This window comes from Eumetopias jubatus, unplaced genomic scaffold (genome assembly GCF_037043125.1).
Source record: "Eumetopias jubatus isolate StellerSeaLion01/CBP00866 unplaced genomic scaffold, mEumJub1_p1.0 scaffold_5, whole genome shotgun sequence".
Classification (NCBI taxonomy): Eukaryota; Metazoa; Chordata; class Mammalia; order Carnivora; family Otariidae; genus Eumetopias; species Eumetopias jubatus.
In genome coordinates, this window is record NW_028274811.1 from 14925789 (window position 1) to 14941053 (window position 15265).

General features: G+C 39.7%; 1 protein-coding gene across 1 annotated transcript in view; it reads left to right on the forward strand.

The window, feature by feature from the left end:
* The window catches only part of HSD17B4 (hydroxysteroid 17-beta dehydrogenase 4), an 83242-nt gene that overhangs the window by 28692 nt on the left and 39285 nt on the right, over nt 1–15265 (forward strand). Inside the window, exons 9-13 of the mRNA XM_028103479.2 lie at nt 3891–3982; nt 6918–6942; nt 8788–8916; nt 11203–11306; nt 13254–13490. Of these exons, the coding sequence (XP_027959280.2) occupies nt 3891–3982; nt 6918–6942; nt 8788–8916; nt 11203–11306; nt 13254–13490 (587 nt within the window). The remainder of the gene's footprint in view (nt 1–3890; nt 3983–6917; nt 6943–8787; nt 8917–11202; nt 11307–13253; nt 13491–15265) is intronic.

Below are 15265 nucleotides of genomic sequence, written 5' to 3' on the forward strand. Positions count from 1 at the left end.
AGTAAAAAGTTTTTGGAGCTGCTCTTTAATTTACAGGGACTGTAAATGTCATCTTTGTTGCTTTAGCATATTAACCTAAAATTCTATTTTGTCATTTCTCTTTAAAGATTATAAGGTATATTAACAAATCATATCTCACTTGAGCCTTGGAACAGGTTGGTGGAATAGGCAGGGAAAGTATTTTAATTAGCATCTTTCTGGTGAAGATATGCGTCCAGGGGGTTGAGTCATGTGCCCCAAGTCCTATGTTTATGTACATGGCAGGGCTAGCGGTAAAATCCAGGTCTTCTTACTCCTGTGTAGAGTAGGTATACCTCATTTTATTGAGCTTTACTTTGTTGTACTTCACAGAAATTGCAGTTTTTGCAAATTGAAGGTTTGTGGTAACCCTGCATCAAGCAAGTCTGTTAGCACTGTTTTTCCAACAGCATTTGTTCACTTCATGTCTCTGTGTCACATTTTGGTCATCTTGTAGTATTATTGCTATATTTATTACGGTGGTCTGTGATCAGTGATCTTTGATGTTACAATTGTAAATGTTTTAGGGTGTCACATAGAAGACACCCATAGAAGATAGAGAACTCAATAAATATTGCGTGTGTTCCGACTGCCCCACCAACCAGTCATTCCTCCATCTCTCTCCCTTTCCTCAGGCCTCCCTGTTTCCCGAAATTAAACTTAATAACCCTACAATGGCCAATACATGCTCAAGTGAAAGGAAGATCACATGTCTTTCACTTTAAATCAAAAGCTAGACATGATTAAGTTTAGTGAGGAAGGGATGTCAAATGCCAAGGTAGGCCAAAAGCTAGCTAGGTCTCTTGTGCCAACAGTTAGCCAAGTTGTGAAGGCAAAGGAAAAGTTCTTAAAGAAAATTAAAAGTGCTGCTCCAGTCAACACACAAAAGATAAGAAAGCAAAACAGCTTTATTTTTATTTTTATTTATTTATTTATTTTTTGAAGGAGAGATGGAGTGCGAGCGGGGTGCGAGAGGGGCATAGAGACTCTCAAACAGGCTCATCCCTCAGTGAGCAGCCCAAAGCGGGGCTTAATCTCACAACCCCAAGACCGTAATGACCTGAGCTGAAGTCATGAGTCGGACGCTTAACTGACTGAGCCACTCAGGTGCCCTGCAAAACAGCCTTATTGCTGATACAGAGAAAGTTTTAGTGGTCTGTCCAGAAGATCAAACCAGCCCCAGCATTCCCTTAAGCCGAAGCCTAATTCAGAGCAAGGCCCCAACTCTGTTCAATTCTGTGAAGACTGAGTGTGGTGAGGGAGCTGCAGAAGAAAAGTTTGAAGCTCATAGAAAACAGAATTAAACCTTAAGATTCATTACTCAATTGAGTGTTTCTTCCACAATACCAGATGACAGGATTTCTAGCATTCCAGTAAGCCACATACTCTGAAGAACCCTTCTGTTGCTAGAAATTAGATTTTTGAAGCATTGCTGAGATAAAGTATCCCTCGACCAGAAAGAAATAAGGAAAATAGTCCTTAGCTCTGCACTACAGTGAAGACAAGATTACTCTGAATACAGATACCAGTAACAGCGCTAATATATAGATACTTAGAGGCAGGCCAGCATCAAGACGGTGTCCTGAGCCTTTAGTGTTCTACACTGAACCTCAACGCTCAAGGAAGACCGAAGTAGTCCAAGGTTGGCTGTGTATCCTGTTTACCAGCAGTAGCAAAGACCAATCCTCTCTGAAGAAAACACCACCACTTCATAATGCCAATGAGGTGTGAGGAAAGAAGCCCTCTCCGTATCATCAAAGTGCAAGGTGAAACACTAAGTGCTGTTACAGAAGCTGCAACAAATTATCCAGAAGATCTAGTAAAACAATTCGTGAAGGTGGCTACAGTAAACAAAATATTTTCAATGCAGGCAAGTGAAAGTGGCTACAGTAAACAAAATATTTTTAATGCAGGCATGACAGCCTTCTATTGGTAGAAGATGCCCTCTAGGATCTTCATAGCTAGAGAGAAGTTGGCCTAGCTTCAAAGACTCTCTCTTAGGGGCTAATGCAGCTGGTGACTTTATATTGAAGCCAGTGTTCGTTTACCATTCTGAAGATCCCAGGGCCCTGAAGAATTATGCCAAATCTACCCTGCCTGGGTTCTATAAATGGAACAGCAAAGCCTTGATGACAGCACATCTGTTGACAGCATGGTTTATTGAATATTTTAATATTCAAGAACTTTAATATTGAATATTTTAAGCTCACTATTGAGGCCCAGTACTCGAAAGAAAAGATCTCTTTCAAAATATTACTCCTCATTAACAATGTACCTGCTCACCCAAGAGCCCTGGTGGAGGTATGGGAGATCATTGCTGTTTTCAGGCCTGCTAACATCATCCATTCTGCAGCCCGTGGATCAAGGAGTCATATCAGCTTTTAAGTCTTATTTAAGAAATACATTTCATAAGCTATAGCTGTCATAGATGGTGATTCCTCTAATGGATCTGGGAAAAATAAATTCAAAACCTTCTAGAAAGGATTCATCATCTAGATGCCATTAAGAACATTTGTGATTTGTGGGAGGAAGTTAAAATATCAACATTCACAGGAGTTTGGAGGAAGTTGGTTCCAGCTATCATGGATGACTTTGAGAGGTTCTAGACTTCTGTGGAGGAAGTCACTGCAGATGTGGTGGAAACAGCAAGAGAACTAGCATTAGAAGTGGATCCTGAAGATGGGAGTGAATTGCTGCCATCTCGTGATAAAACTTGAATGGATGAAGTGTTGCTTCTTATGGATAAGCAGAAAAAGTGGCTTCTTGAGTTGGAATCTACTTCTGGGGAAGATGGCGTGAAGACTCTTGAACGACAACACAGGGTTTAGAACATGACATACCCTTAGTTGATAGAGCAGTAGCAGGGCCTTAGAGATTGAGTCCAATTTTGAAAGAAGTCCTCATGTGGGTAAAATGCTGTTAAACAGCATTGCGTGTTACAGAGAAATTGTTTGTAAAAGGCCGAATTAATCGATGAGGCAGACTGCATTGTCTTATTTTAAGAAATTGCCACAGCCTTCGGCAAGCACCACCCTGATGGGTCTGCAGCCATCTACATGGAGACAGGACCATCCTGTAGCTAAAACATTGCAGCTTACTGAAAGCTCAGGTGATGGTTGGCATTTTTAAGCAATAAAGTATTTTAAAATTGAGATGTGTACATTTTTATTTTAGTCATAATGCTACTGCACACTTTAACTGATTATAGGATAGCATAAACATAACTTTTATATGCAATGGGGAACCAAAAAATTCACTTGCCTAGCTTTGTTGGGATATTTGCTTTATTGTGGTGGTCTGGAACCAAACCCACAATATCTCCAAGGTATGCCAGTTCCTTTCTACTCTGTTAAGTTGCTCATAGAAAAGCGTGCACTGGGAAAATACTTCTTACACTTTGTTACTCATCAGAATGGTTGCATTTCATGTCATTGTCTTACTGCCATTACAGTTGTTAATGCTGTTGTGTAGTTTCCTGGCTTCTGGTTAAATTGCTGGGAGAATGAAGTGGTTTTGGGAATGAATGGTACTTCAGTTCCTCATGTTAAATAGAGTTTTGTTCATCATTTACTCCCTAGGTGGCTCTAACTTGTCTTCACCTGAATGGTATGTTACCATTCTTGGAAAGGTGTGTCTGTTACTTTCTAAGAAGCTTGAGGGAGCTTTTGGAATATCTCCATTGGGATGCAGCAGTTCTTCCAGAAGCTTTGAATGTTGGGCTGATTGATTATATAGATCTAATTTTGTTCTTACTTATTTAACAAGTCTCTGAGTTACCTATAATTTATAAGGAAGGAATTTTCAGAAAGCACAATCATTGATTAAGTATGTAGACATTCTTGTTCATAACCTTTTTTTGGTCTTTCTTTCAGATCTCGTGGAAGCTCTGAAGCCGGATTACGTGGCCCCCCTGGTCCTTTGGCTTTGCCATGAGAGCTGTGAGGAAAATGGTAGCTTGTTTGAGGTATTCCACACCTTCCTGCTTTCTCTCAAAGCAGTACTTGTGTGTTATATGTAAGAAATGGTCGAAGCATTAATATTTTCCAGTTGCTCACATTTGTAAACATCTGTAAGAGTTGGTATCACTTGTGTCTTTTTTATTATCATGGTTAACTAAGGAACAAATGTTGATGAATGTCTTTCCTAGAAGAAGTAAAAGCAACTTCATACCTTCTCTTTTTCCTTATTTCTTCATTTCTAGTATTCTTACCAAATGAAAACATGGCTGGTTTGATGTGTTTACTCAAATGGAGAAAGTTTTATTCGGTTTGGGAACTTGGATGTTGCAGTAGAAGGATAAAGAGTAGGGTTTAGAGTCAGCGAGGCTGAGTTTTGAATTTTGAAGGCAGCCGCTCAACCGGCTGAGCCACCCAGGCGCCCCATATTTTTATTTTTTAAAAAGATTTATTTATTTGAGAGAGACATAGAAAGTGCAAGCGGGAGTGGGGCAGAGGGAGAGGGAGAGTGAATCTAAAGCAGACTCCACACTGAGCATGGAGCCTGGCACAGGGTTTGATCTCATGACCCAGAGATCATGACCTGAGCTGAAACTGAGAGTTGGACACTTAGCCAGCTGAGCCACCAGGTGCCCCGAAATCATATTTTTAAAATTTTGGCATTGGATCTAGTATGTAACAGTCACACTAAAGGGGCGCCTGGGTGGCTCAGTCATTAAGCGTCTGCCTTCGGCTCAGGTCATGATCCTGGGGTCCTGGGATTGAGTCCCGCATCGGGCTCCCTGCTCAGCGGGGAGCCTGCTTCTCCCTCTGCCTCTGCTGCTCCCCCTGCTTGTGCTCTCTCGCTCTCTCTGTCAAATAAATAAAATCTTGAAAACAAAACAGAAAAATCAGTCACACTTCAGTTGTAACTATTATAGCACGATAGCAGAAGTTTAGTCTGGGTATCATATATCAGTAAACATAACTTATTATTTTAACTTTAAAAATAAACATTTCCATTTTTCCTTGTTGCAGAGCTTTGAATGTTTATTGTAAAAATAAAAAGCACACATCCAGTGAGATCCAGTTTTCACTCCACAAAGTCCTTTTAGATTTCTTTATGCCAATTTATACATCTTTTATTTCTCATTTGGGTGTGATCTCCTTTTTCCTAGAAGTGTTATATTTTAGATCGCCGCCCCCAACCCTTACTTTATTCTCTGTGGTAATAATGAACGTCTTCTATGAAGAATACTAGGAAATCCAAAAATATATCTTGGTAGCAAAATAAGCTGGCTTAGTTTGAAGTGAACGTTATATTAATCTGATGCATTTGAATAAAAAGCTGCTTGAAAACAGTCTGCATATGTCTAAGCAGAAATGTGTGCCCTCACTTCCTCATCACAGCCATTGAATGTGAATTGTGGAAAATTAGAGGTGGAAAGAACTTTATAAGACCTTTGCCAATTTAGTAGTATTAAGCTACCTGGGGCTCAGAATTTGGCCTACTTGTCTTTTATAGCATTAAGGAATTTTAAAACTTTTTGTGTTTTATATTTACATTTGTTATTAATTCTGTGGACAAAAATCATACATGCCTTTGTAGAAAACTTAAAATATACTGGGAAGTGTACAGAAGAAAATAAAACTCGTCAGCATTACCCCTATCTAGAGATAACTGCTATTAGTATTTTTTTGTACCCTTCCAGGCTTTTATTAGATGTGCATCTTATATGAATGATCTCTTTTCTTAGATCTGCATTTTATGTACACAGCCAAACCTACCGAGACAACAAGGTCATTTTGTAGATGAAGTTTAATATGTTGTTGCTCTTTTACTATGTTGTGAACATTTTTAGTGAGGAACCTTTGGTGTGCATGATTGATAAAATGTAGTAAGAAACATCTGTGATATTCTGACTGAAACCTTGAAAATAAATTTTGCCACTTTGTCTGCAACGTTCTGAGAGGTATCCAGAAATGTAAGCCAGAGATTCTTTGGCTCAGCGCCTGGGAGGAGCTTACACCTTGTTGCTTCACTCCCCAAATATGGTAAAATATGATCTCTCTCTTGTCTGTTCCATAAAACCACTGTTGATGTGTGTACTCTGCCAGCATCAGGACTGATGGGTCTATTGTAAAAGTTGTGGGCATATTCACACAGAGGCAAAGGGTGATAAAAAACCATACTTGACCGAGAGCCCTAAGATGTGTTCTGTCTACTGATACATTTTCTGTTGTCCTGTTCAGGCGGAATTCTCAGGATAAATTCCAGCACACTGTAGTTGTGCTTGAAGATTGACAACAAGATTTTTTTCTTTTTTTAATCACTCTCCTCTGGGGATTCCCTTGCATGACCTCTAGAAAAAAAACTGATCTTTCCAGGTAGCAGTTAATGTATTTGGTCATTTGCCTTCTCTCTATAAAGATGCTTTATTAAAATGACTATACGTAGTTCATTAAGTCAAGCCCTACTTTTATTTTTCTCTCCTTTTTATTTTTTTATTCACGAGAACCGTCTAGAGGGATGTGTTCTTTCACGTCTGCGTTGTGCTGGGCAGTTTTACTATTTTATATTGTCTCACCTTCATGGTTATCTCATGAAGAGTAGTCTCATTATTTTACATAAGGGGAAATTTGGATTTAGGGAATTCAGATAATTTGATGCGGGTCACACAACTAGTCAGTAGAAGAGATTAGTACAAAGCCTTGTTTTCTGACATCAGGCCTGCTTTTCCACCGTTCACGTTTCTACTACCTTGTTGTGCTTTGTATTTCTACTCTAATAAGACGAATGTCGCTCAGTCCTGGAGGTCACTGGGCTTTTGTAGGGCTGTCTTCTTTTCATTCACTGTGATCTAGCCCTCTAATACTCTTATAGAGGTAGATGCCTGTTTTTCTAATTGTATTTCGAGTGATTTCACTCTTGATGGTATAACTGTGTTTTCTTCTTTTTGGTAGGTTGGAGGTGGATGGATTGGAAAACGTAAGTCTCCTTCAGTGTTTGGTTTGCTGTATGTTGTTTCTGTATTTTTAACCCCGCACATCCGATTGGAGCTGCGTAGAGATCTTGCCAAAATGTCTCACTCTTGGAGCTCATGCACACATATTCACACTCAAACATGGTTCTACCAACAGGTATTCTAAAATGTGGAAGCTGTTCTGCAGGCCTTTGGCATTTTCAAGAAACTTTAGTTTTTGTGGTTGTTTTTCCTGTCAGCAGCTCTTATTCAGGACTTGTCTGTTCCTTCAGACAGCACGATCTCTTTTTATATTGGTGTTTGTCCTCCTGTATCTCTGGCGTCCCACATGATGGTTCTCGCTGTTTCTGCACAGAAGTGAGTGGGAGAGAGGACTGTTTGGAAAAGCTGGGAAGAGCCCTGTGCTCGATGGCACAGCGGGAAGATTCTCCAGTTCTCTTATTGGATTCTTTTCATCCTTGGGGCCATGAGGCAACAGGAGGTGACAGTGAGGAATCACAGTGGACAACTTGCTGAGACAGAAATTGCAGTTGATGTCTGGAAATTATTCCACTTCAGTCCAGTAGGAAACTCAGTGTTTCCTCTCTTCAACCCTCTCTTTCTCCAGCTCTCAAATCTTTTGTGCTGCAAATTGGATAATTGCTTCATGACATTTAAAAAAATATTGTGAAAATTCCAGTATCCCAAATCAAGTTTTCAGTTGGCTGCTGGTATCAAAATTAATTGAGTTATTTAAAAGGTGGTCATTATTGGAGGGTATTGTTATAAGATAAGAGTATCAGTATTTTCTTATTTTTTTTTTAAAGATTTTTATTTATTTTTTGAGAGAGAGAGAATGATAGAGAACATGAGAGGGAGGAGGGTCAGAGGGAGAAGCAGACTCCCCGCTGAGCAGGGAGCCCAATGCGGGACTCGATCCTGGGACTCCAGGATCATGACCTGAGCCGAAGGCAGTCGCCCAACCAACTGAGCCACCCAGGCGCCCCAGAGTATCAATATTTTCATCATTAATGACTGTTCTTTTTGCTTATTAAAGTAACATATACTATTTAAGCATTGCTCAGTATAAGTGTCTTGGGATATCCATTTGGAAAGAAAATCAGTTGTTGAAATAAAAGCTTTTTCTGGGACTTTATCAATAGGAAAGCTCTAGAAGCAGGCTTTTCTGTTATTGCCTGAAATGGATCTTCAGTTTAATAATCGTCAAGGTCTGACTATTGTGTTTAAATAAGGTTATTAGTGGCTATTTTATTCCTTGGGCTCTTTGAAAAGAAAACGGTATTAAAAATTCTCCTCCTAGAACTTTTATAGCATTAATGATTTTTGTGCATCTGCCCTATTCTAGTTGACTTCCTGTGGAAAAGGAACAAGAGCAAAGTGGGGGGGGGTGGGGCAAGGGAGAATTATTTGGTGCTGTGTGATGTATTAATTTGGTTATCTGGAGTCTTTGACCTGTTATCACCACCTGAGTGATCTGTGGTCATGAAGTCAATCTTTTGGTGTGATTATGTATAATTTAAATTTTTCTGGTTCTATGTATAATTTAAATTTTTCTGGTTCAGCCTCACATTCTACCTTTAGGAGTGTCTGGCATAGTCAGAGGAGAGGTTTTTCCCTTCAGCTTAAATTTTTTTTTTTTAATTCACATTACCTAATGGGTTTGTTATTTCAAGAAAAATACATTTAAAGGCTTGTAGTAATAAAACTCTTCAGATGTTAGAATCTGTTTTTCCCCCTGAATTCCCTTTCTCTTAAAGTTAAAAAAAAATTCAAAGGGCTCGGATGAATTTTACTTTCTTTGTCCCTCTTAGACTCTGTGCTCAGTGTCTTCATTTTGTTTCTGTGACCAGTACGCTGGGAGCGGGCCCTTGGAGCCATTGTGAGACAGAAGAATCAGCAAATGACTCCTGAGGCCGTGAAGGCCAACTGGAAGAAGATCTGTGACTTTGATAATGCCAGCAAGCCGCAGAGAATTCAAGGTACAGTCCCAAGTCCGTTCACTCCCGGCTGGGAAACCAGAGGCAACAGAGCGTTCTCTGCTCTTTTGGAATTGTCTTCTGTTTTAACTAGGGCACGTTTTCTGCTCTAGTAGCTATTAGAACTCTTCAAATTTAAGATATCTGTCTGTCTGTCTGTCTGTCTATCTATCTATCTGTCTATCTATCTATCTATCTATAAATCAGCCCCCCTGTCCATTTTCCTGGTTTGTTGTAATCCTGTTTTTTTTTGGCGGGCATCCAAATTGGGGATGGTGTGAGGTGTTCACCCTTTCATGCTCCACGCATCTACTCCCTGTCTGACGGCCCGTTTCAGAGTCTTCTGTTACCTAACCATATACTCTTTACCTCACCGGATTTTTCTCTATTGCCCTAGAAGTTGGTTTAGGCCAGTTTTGTTTAGGCGTAGCTCTTTTCCATCTGGTGAGTAGATTTTGCTTTGTTTTAACACTTTGTCTTTGCCGCTGTTTCTCTCCCCTTCTCAAACGCCCCTTCCTCCCTTTATCACCTCTGCTAATTTTAGTGCTTCTTTAGAAATCTAAGCTCAAGCCCGGGATGTTCACCAAACCACCCCCATATATTTCATGCTACGTTGATGTCTCTCTCAGCTCAACTCTGACCACTTGGCATCGCATCAGAGCTGCTTTTGTTTCATAAGTATGTGGTTTCTTAACTGTGCAGTATGTTCCTTTGGAAGCAGAGACTGTCTTGTATGCACTGCTCTTGTATTTGGTGCCGAACTCAGGAAGGATTCAGTAAATGCTTGTTACCATGAATTATTGAGTTTTCTGTGGTCTTTCACAGGAATAGCAATAAGTAAAAGTCACATTTTTTTCTAGTATAACTCACATATGCATATAGTATATGATGTTTAATGGACTTTTCTGGGAAAGATAATGATTCAGGGTTATTTTACAGACAGATCTTTTTCTTTTTTTCTTTTAGTAATTTTGTATTCAGTGTTTGGTAGGAGAATATATCTGAGAAACTGACTATTCTGGTTTTTTTTCCCTCCTTGATGACACTTTCCGGCCTGCTGGTACACTCACTGAAATTCTCATTGTGCTCTTTCTCAATCACATGATAATAACATCGTTGTTAAGTCGTTGATGGGAGCATTTGCTGTTTTCCATATTTTGATGTTGGAGATAAATTTAGCCTCCGAATAACAGTCACCCATTGATGAAAAGGAATGAAAGGAAAAAGGAAGAAATACAAAAACTTTCCTCTCATGTCCAAGTTCCACTTTATTGCCTTAAAAGTATTATAAAGAAAAAACTACCTAAATGAATCATGTAGTTATAAATGAAAAAAATACCTCTAAGTATTTGAGGTACAGTTAGAAGAAAAATCTCACATTTTCTATACAGCTGTTCTCATCTTAACAGATGACACAACTAAGCCCCCGACAAATACAGTGATCAGCCCAAGCTTGCTCAGCATCTGAGCCGAGTTAACTCAGGCTGCCTGTGTCTGGGTGCTGTACTTTCAGCCTGTAGCAAGGTGACTTTCAGTTACAAGCCTCCCTCTGGCAGCAGTCTGAATGGGACGGTGAATCGTCCGATTCAGTGGCCCCAAGCCTCTCCACTAGTGTTGCCAGGAATGGCAGATTTCCCTGATCACATCGCATTCTGTGGTTTGCTGAGAGGTTTTGTCCGAGTTTGGAAGGAGGCCCATAGTGCCAGGGTTTGTTAGAAAAGTCCCAGAGTCTTTGGAACCTTATGGCCTATGTGGATGCCCCGTGAATCTCCTTCGTTAACCTTTTTGACCCCACAACAGCAGCTTCTGAACCCTGTCAGGAATCTCTGGTCATAGTGATGGTTTTCCCTGGAAGAATTTTTAGTACTGTCGTCAGAGCTATCACTTGAGACGTGGGGGGCTCAGGGGTAATCTTGCCGTTGTTCCATCCCGGAGGAGGGGGTGTTGGTGGGGAGAAAAGGGAAGTTAGCTTTTCCTTTACCAAAAATTGCATGTCTCTAGTCGAGGGTCCCAGTCTACCGTCAAAGACATTGTGAAGCTCAGAACCTCCTTAGACTCATAATCCAGGAAGAGTATGCTGGACGGTGCCTTGTTCTCCAATGAAAACCCCCACTTACCCTTGGTCTGTTTCAAAGTCTTTGACGGTTTTTTCCTGTAATAGCCCGACCTCTCATTCAGTAGTGTGGCAGGCTTGCCCAATGTCATAGGAGCGATTAGCGAGTACGTCGATAGCTTTTCTTAGTCACATCTTTAACAAAAGCATCATTGTTGTTGTTATTATTTTTTTAGACTCAATTGGCAGTATAATTGGAGTTCTGAATAAAATAGATTCAGAGAGAGGAGTTTTGACAAATCCTACGAGTCACGCAGCATCAACAGCTACATCGGAATTTGTAAGTGGGGGAGAGAATCCTATGTTTTTTCTGAAGATTCTCTCTTTTCTTTTTTTCTCTCTCTCTTCTCTTCTTTCACACAAAAAATGTTATTTTCCAAGCTACTAATTTATTGTTAAATAGGAAAGATAAGTGATGACAAAACTTTTTATAAAATATGTACCGAATAGTTATAGAATTTGAATGATCATAAAGCTAAGATGTAGCCTTGTGTAACTTTTATTTCTTTTTTAATTTTTAATTAATTAATTTATTTAGTTATTTTTACTTTTGCTTCTTTAGTATAATTAGACAAGTACCTTCCCCCCCCCCCACTTTTTGTACTGTTGTTGATAAGCCTACTTTAGTTACTATTTTTCTAACTTTTTAGAAAAGGATATCTATTTAAGTGCCCCTTTGGAGCCCCCTTTTTTTTTTCTCAGGGAAAGCATCAATAGATTGTATTTTGGAGCTATTTCAACATGGCTGCAAATAAAGAACCTCCCATTGTGTCCGAAATTCTAATAGAACTGTGGTTATAGCTCATGTAAAGTTCCCTGATTTACTGTCTCCCGTATTTAGCCTTTAAACAAAAAATTATAGTGCATAAATAGTAAGAAATAAATCATTTGATGCATTTGATTTTGGAGTTTTGTGACTCAGGGCAAACATAGTGATAAAGTTAACAATCTAATTTTAACCCTAAAAATATGATCAGGTTATAAATATGATTTTACTTTATTTTTTATTTTTTATTTTTTTTTAAGATTTTATTTATTTATTTGAGAGAGAGAGAATGAGAGATAGCACGAGAGGGAAGAGGGTCAGAGGGAGAAGCAGCCTCCCCGCCGAGCAGGGAGCCCGACGTGAGACTCGATCCCAGGACTCCAGGATCATGACCTGAGCCGAAGGCAGTCGCCCAACCAGCCAAGCCACCCAGGTGCCCATGATTTTACTTTAGAATAGTATTTGGCAAACTTTTTCAGGGAAGGGCCAGATGATAAATGTTGTATGGACCACGTACTATTTCTGTCACATATTCTTCCTGTTTTTCTTTTTTTAACCACTCCTTAAAAATGTAAAAATCATTCTTAGCTCTCAGCCCTTGTTTACTGACTCCTCTTTCAGAATGAACACGGTCAACAGTTGGACATCATTCTTTTTTAACCTAATACATACTTTACATGTTAGCTAGACATATCATAACTAAGTAGAAAAATACAATATCAATTAGATAAGGGACATTCCTAGCGAGGAACTTAAGGTAAAATTGCAATTTAACTAAAACCATTATGAGGCAGTCTCATTTACAAGCATTATGCAGTGTTTTGCTCCTCTCTTTACAGTGAATTTTATACAGTAGCTCTTATAGGGCAATTCACTATCCCTATTTATGACACATTCATAATAATAATTATTTTTTTTGTATTTTTGAGTTGCTAATAGTTGCCAGATTAATAGGGCTTCTCATTATCAGATATAGGAAATTTGAAAATGAGACAAACTGTCGGTAAGAAGCAAACAAGGGGCTCCTGGGTGGCTCAGTCGTTAAGGGTCTGCCTTCGGCTCAGGTCATGATCCCAGGGTCCTGGGATCGAGCCCTGCATCGGGCTCCCTGCTCCGCGGGAAGCCTGCTTCTCCCTCTCACACTCCCTCTGCTTGTGTTCCTTCTCTCTCTGTGTCTCTCTCTGTCAAATAAATAAATAAAATCTTAAAAAAAAAAAGCAAACAATAAAAAAGTACTTATCTGTAAATGAAGTCCTTTTCTACACATTTTCTGATTGTTTGCTATTAAAATATAATGAAACAGTTAAGAGACCCCATGGATTTCACCAACATGGCATTCTATTCACATCTCTTTGAAAGCAAAATAGGTATGCAAACAGTTGGTAGTTTTGAAGAAGTTAAAATGTTAAGTATTGGACAAAAATATCAGTGAAAAAATAATTTTCTACACCTCTCTCATAGGCTGGAGCCATTGGCCATAAGCTTCCTCCCTTTTTTTCTGCTTACACGGAACTGGAAACTATTATGTATGCCCTTGGCGTGGGGGCATCAATCAAGGAACCGAAAGATATGAAATTTATATATGAAGGAAGCACCGATTTCTCCTGTTTGCCTACCTTTGGAGTTATTATAGCTCAGAAACCTATAGTAGGTGGAGAATTATCAGGGATTCCTGGGTTTTCGGTCAACTTGGAAAAGGTATGCATAATAAGGAAACTTTATTTTGCTTTTTTTTGGTTTCTTTAAATATGATCTCTATCACACGTGTGTGTGTGCATGTGTGCATGTGTACACACACACGTGTATTAATAAAATTGTGGCACTTGATTCAGGAATAAAGACTTAGCATATCTTTTGATTTTTCTTTAAGCATAAAAGAGAAGAGTTAGTTGAAAGGGCAAGCAAAAAGAAGAAAACAGCAATCAGGCCCTGTCCCCAACTGTGGCATCATGTTCCTAATTCTCCCTCTGCCATTTACTTACTGTTCGACCAAGGGTAAAGAACTTCACTAAGCTTCAGTTTCCTTGTCTGTAAAACGGGGGTGATAATTTTTACCTGATGTTACTGGTGAAGGAGTAAACCAGGTGATGATCTTGGAAGAGTATTTGAGGCACAGAGAAGAAGTGCGGAAGGCCCTGAGGCAGGTGCATGCTTGGCTTGTTTTGGGAACAGCAAGGGGGCCAGTATAGCTGTCGGAGGAATGGGAGGGCAGCGGTAGGAGAAGAGGGCCTTGTGGTCATTAGAGGGATTCAGCTTACTCTGATTAACATGGGGGGAGGGGGGCGGTTTGGAGTGCTTTGAACGGAAGAGTGATAGGATCTGCCTGTGATCACTCACAGGCTCATTTCTGCTACTGTGTAGATTATATGGGAGCCCAGCAGAAGCAGAGAAACCTGTTAGGAGTCTCTTCTGTAATTTAAGCAAAAGGCTGGATGTGAGGGAAAGGAGAAAGGAGTCAATGATGAAGGTTTTTGTAACTGGGATGATATATGTGCATATATGTCTCTATACATTATTTATAATTAATTACATATAACACATTTAATATGTATAGTAGTTACATATAACACTCTGTATGGTAAGGTAGATATATACAATTACTTTAAGGTGGGGATGACTTGAGATTCTATTAACTTATTCAGGTGGAGGTATAAAATTATAAAATGGGTAGTTGAATATGTGAGTCTTGAGTTTGGGGGAGGGGTCTCACTGGGGTTCTTAGGCTTTCAACGATGTGTAAAAACACCAGACTAGATGAAATCATGTAATGTATGAGTGTAAGTAGAGAAGAGCCTGAGCTCAGGGACCCTGCAAGTGTTGAGAAGGTGAAGACATGAGGAAGAATTAGCAAGAGAGACTGAGAAGGAATGGCTGGTGAGGTCTAAGCTCTGACGAATATCAGGAGGATGTGGTATTTGAGAAGCAAAGTGAACAAATTGTTTCAGGAAGGAAGGAGTCGAACAACTGTGGGAAAGCTTTTGGGGTGGGGTAGATTTCATTTTTTTGGAGTAGGGTTCAGATACTGAGCCCAGGGATAACTCTTGAATCATAGAGCTGTGAGCCAATTTCTCTGACTTTGGTAATTAGAGGACCCATTTACTAGAGGATCAGTTAGCCCATTGCTGCTCTGAATCTGTGAAAAATGATTTTATTTGAGCATCTGATGAAGTTGGGAGGGAGACAAGAGAATTGTACCAGGTGGTTTGTTGTTTTAGTCCCCGTGCCATGGTATTCTGTTTGGATAATTGAAGTACAAACAATTAAAGCAAATGTTTCAGAATTCTGCAAATACTCCTTCAGAGTTGGAAGGAATTGGAACAATCATAAATGGTGTTCACAGTCTTCAGCGGGGAAGAATAGCCATCTTGAATTGAAACCCCCGTCTTCCCAGCTTCAAGCTTCCAGGCCATGTGATACAGTGGGCTGGCCTGCATTTGTCCCATTTGTTCCTTTCTGGCTTTGGAGGAAGACGC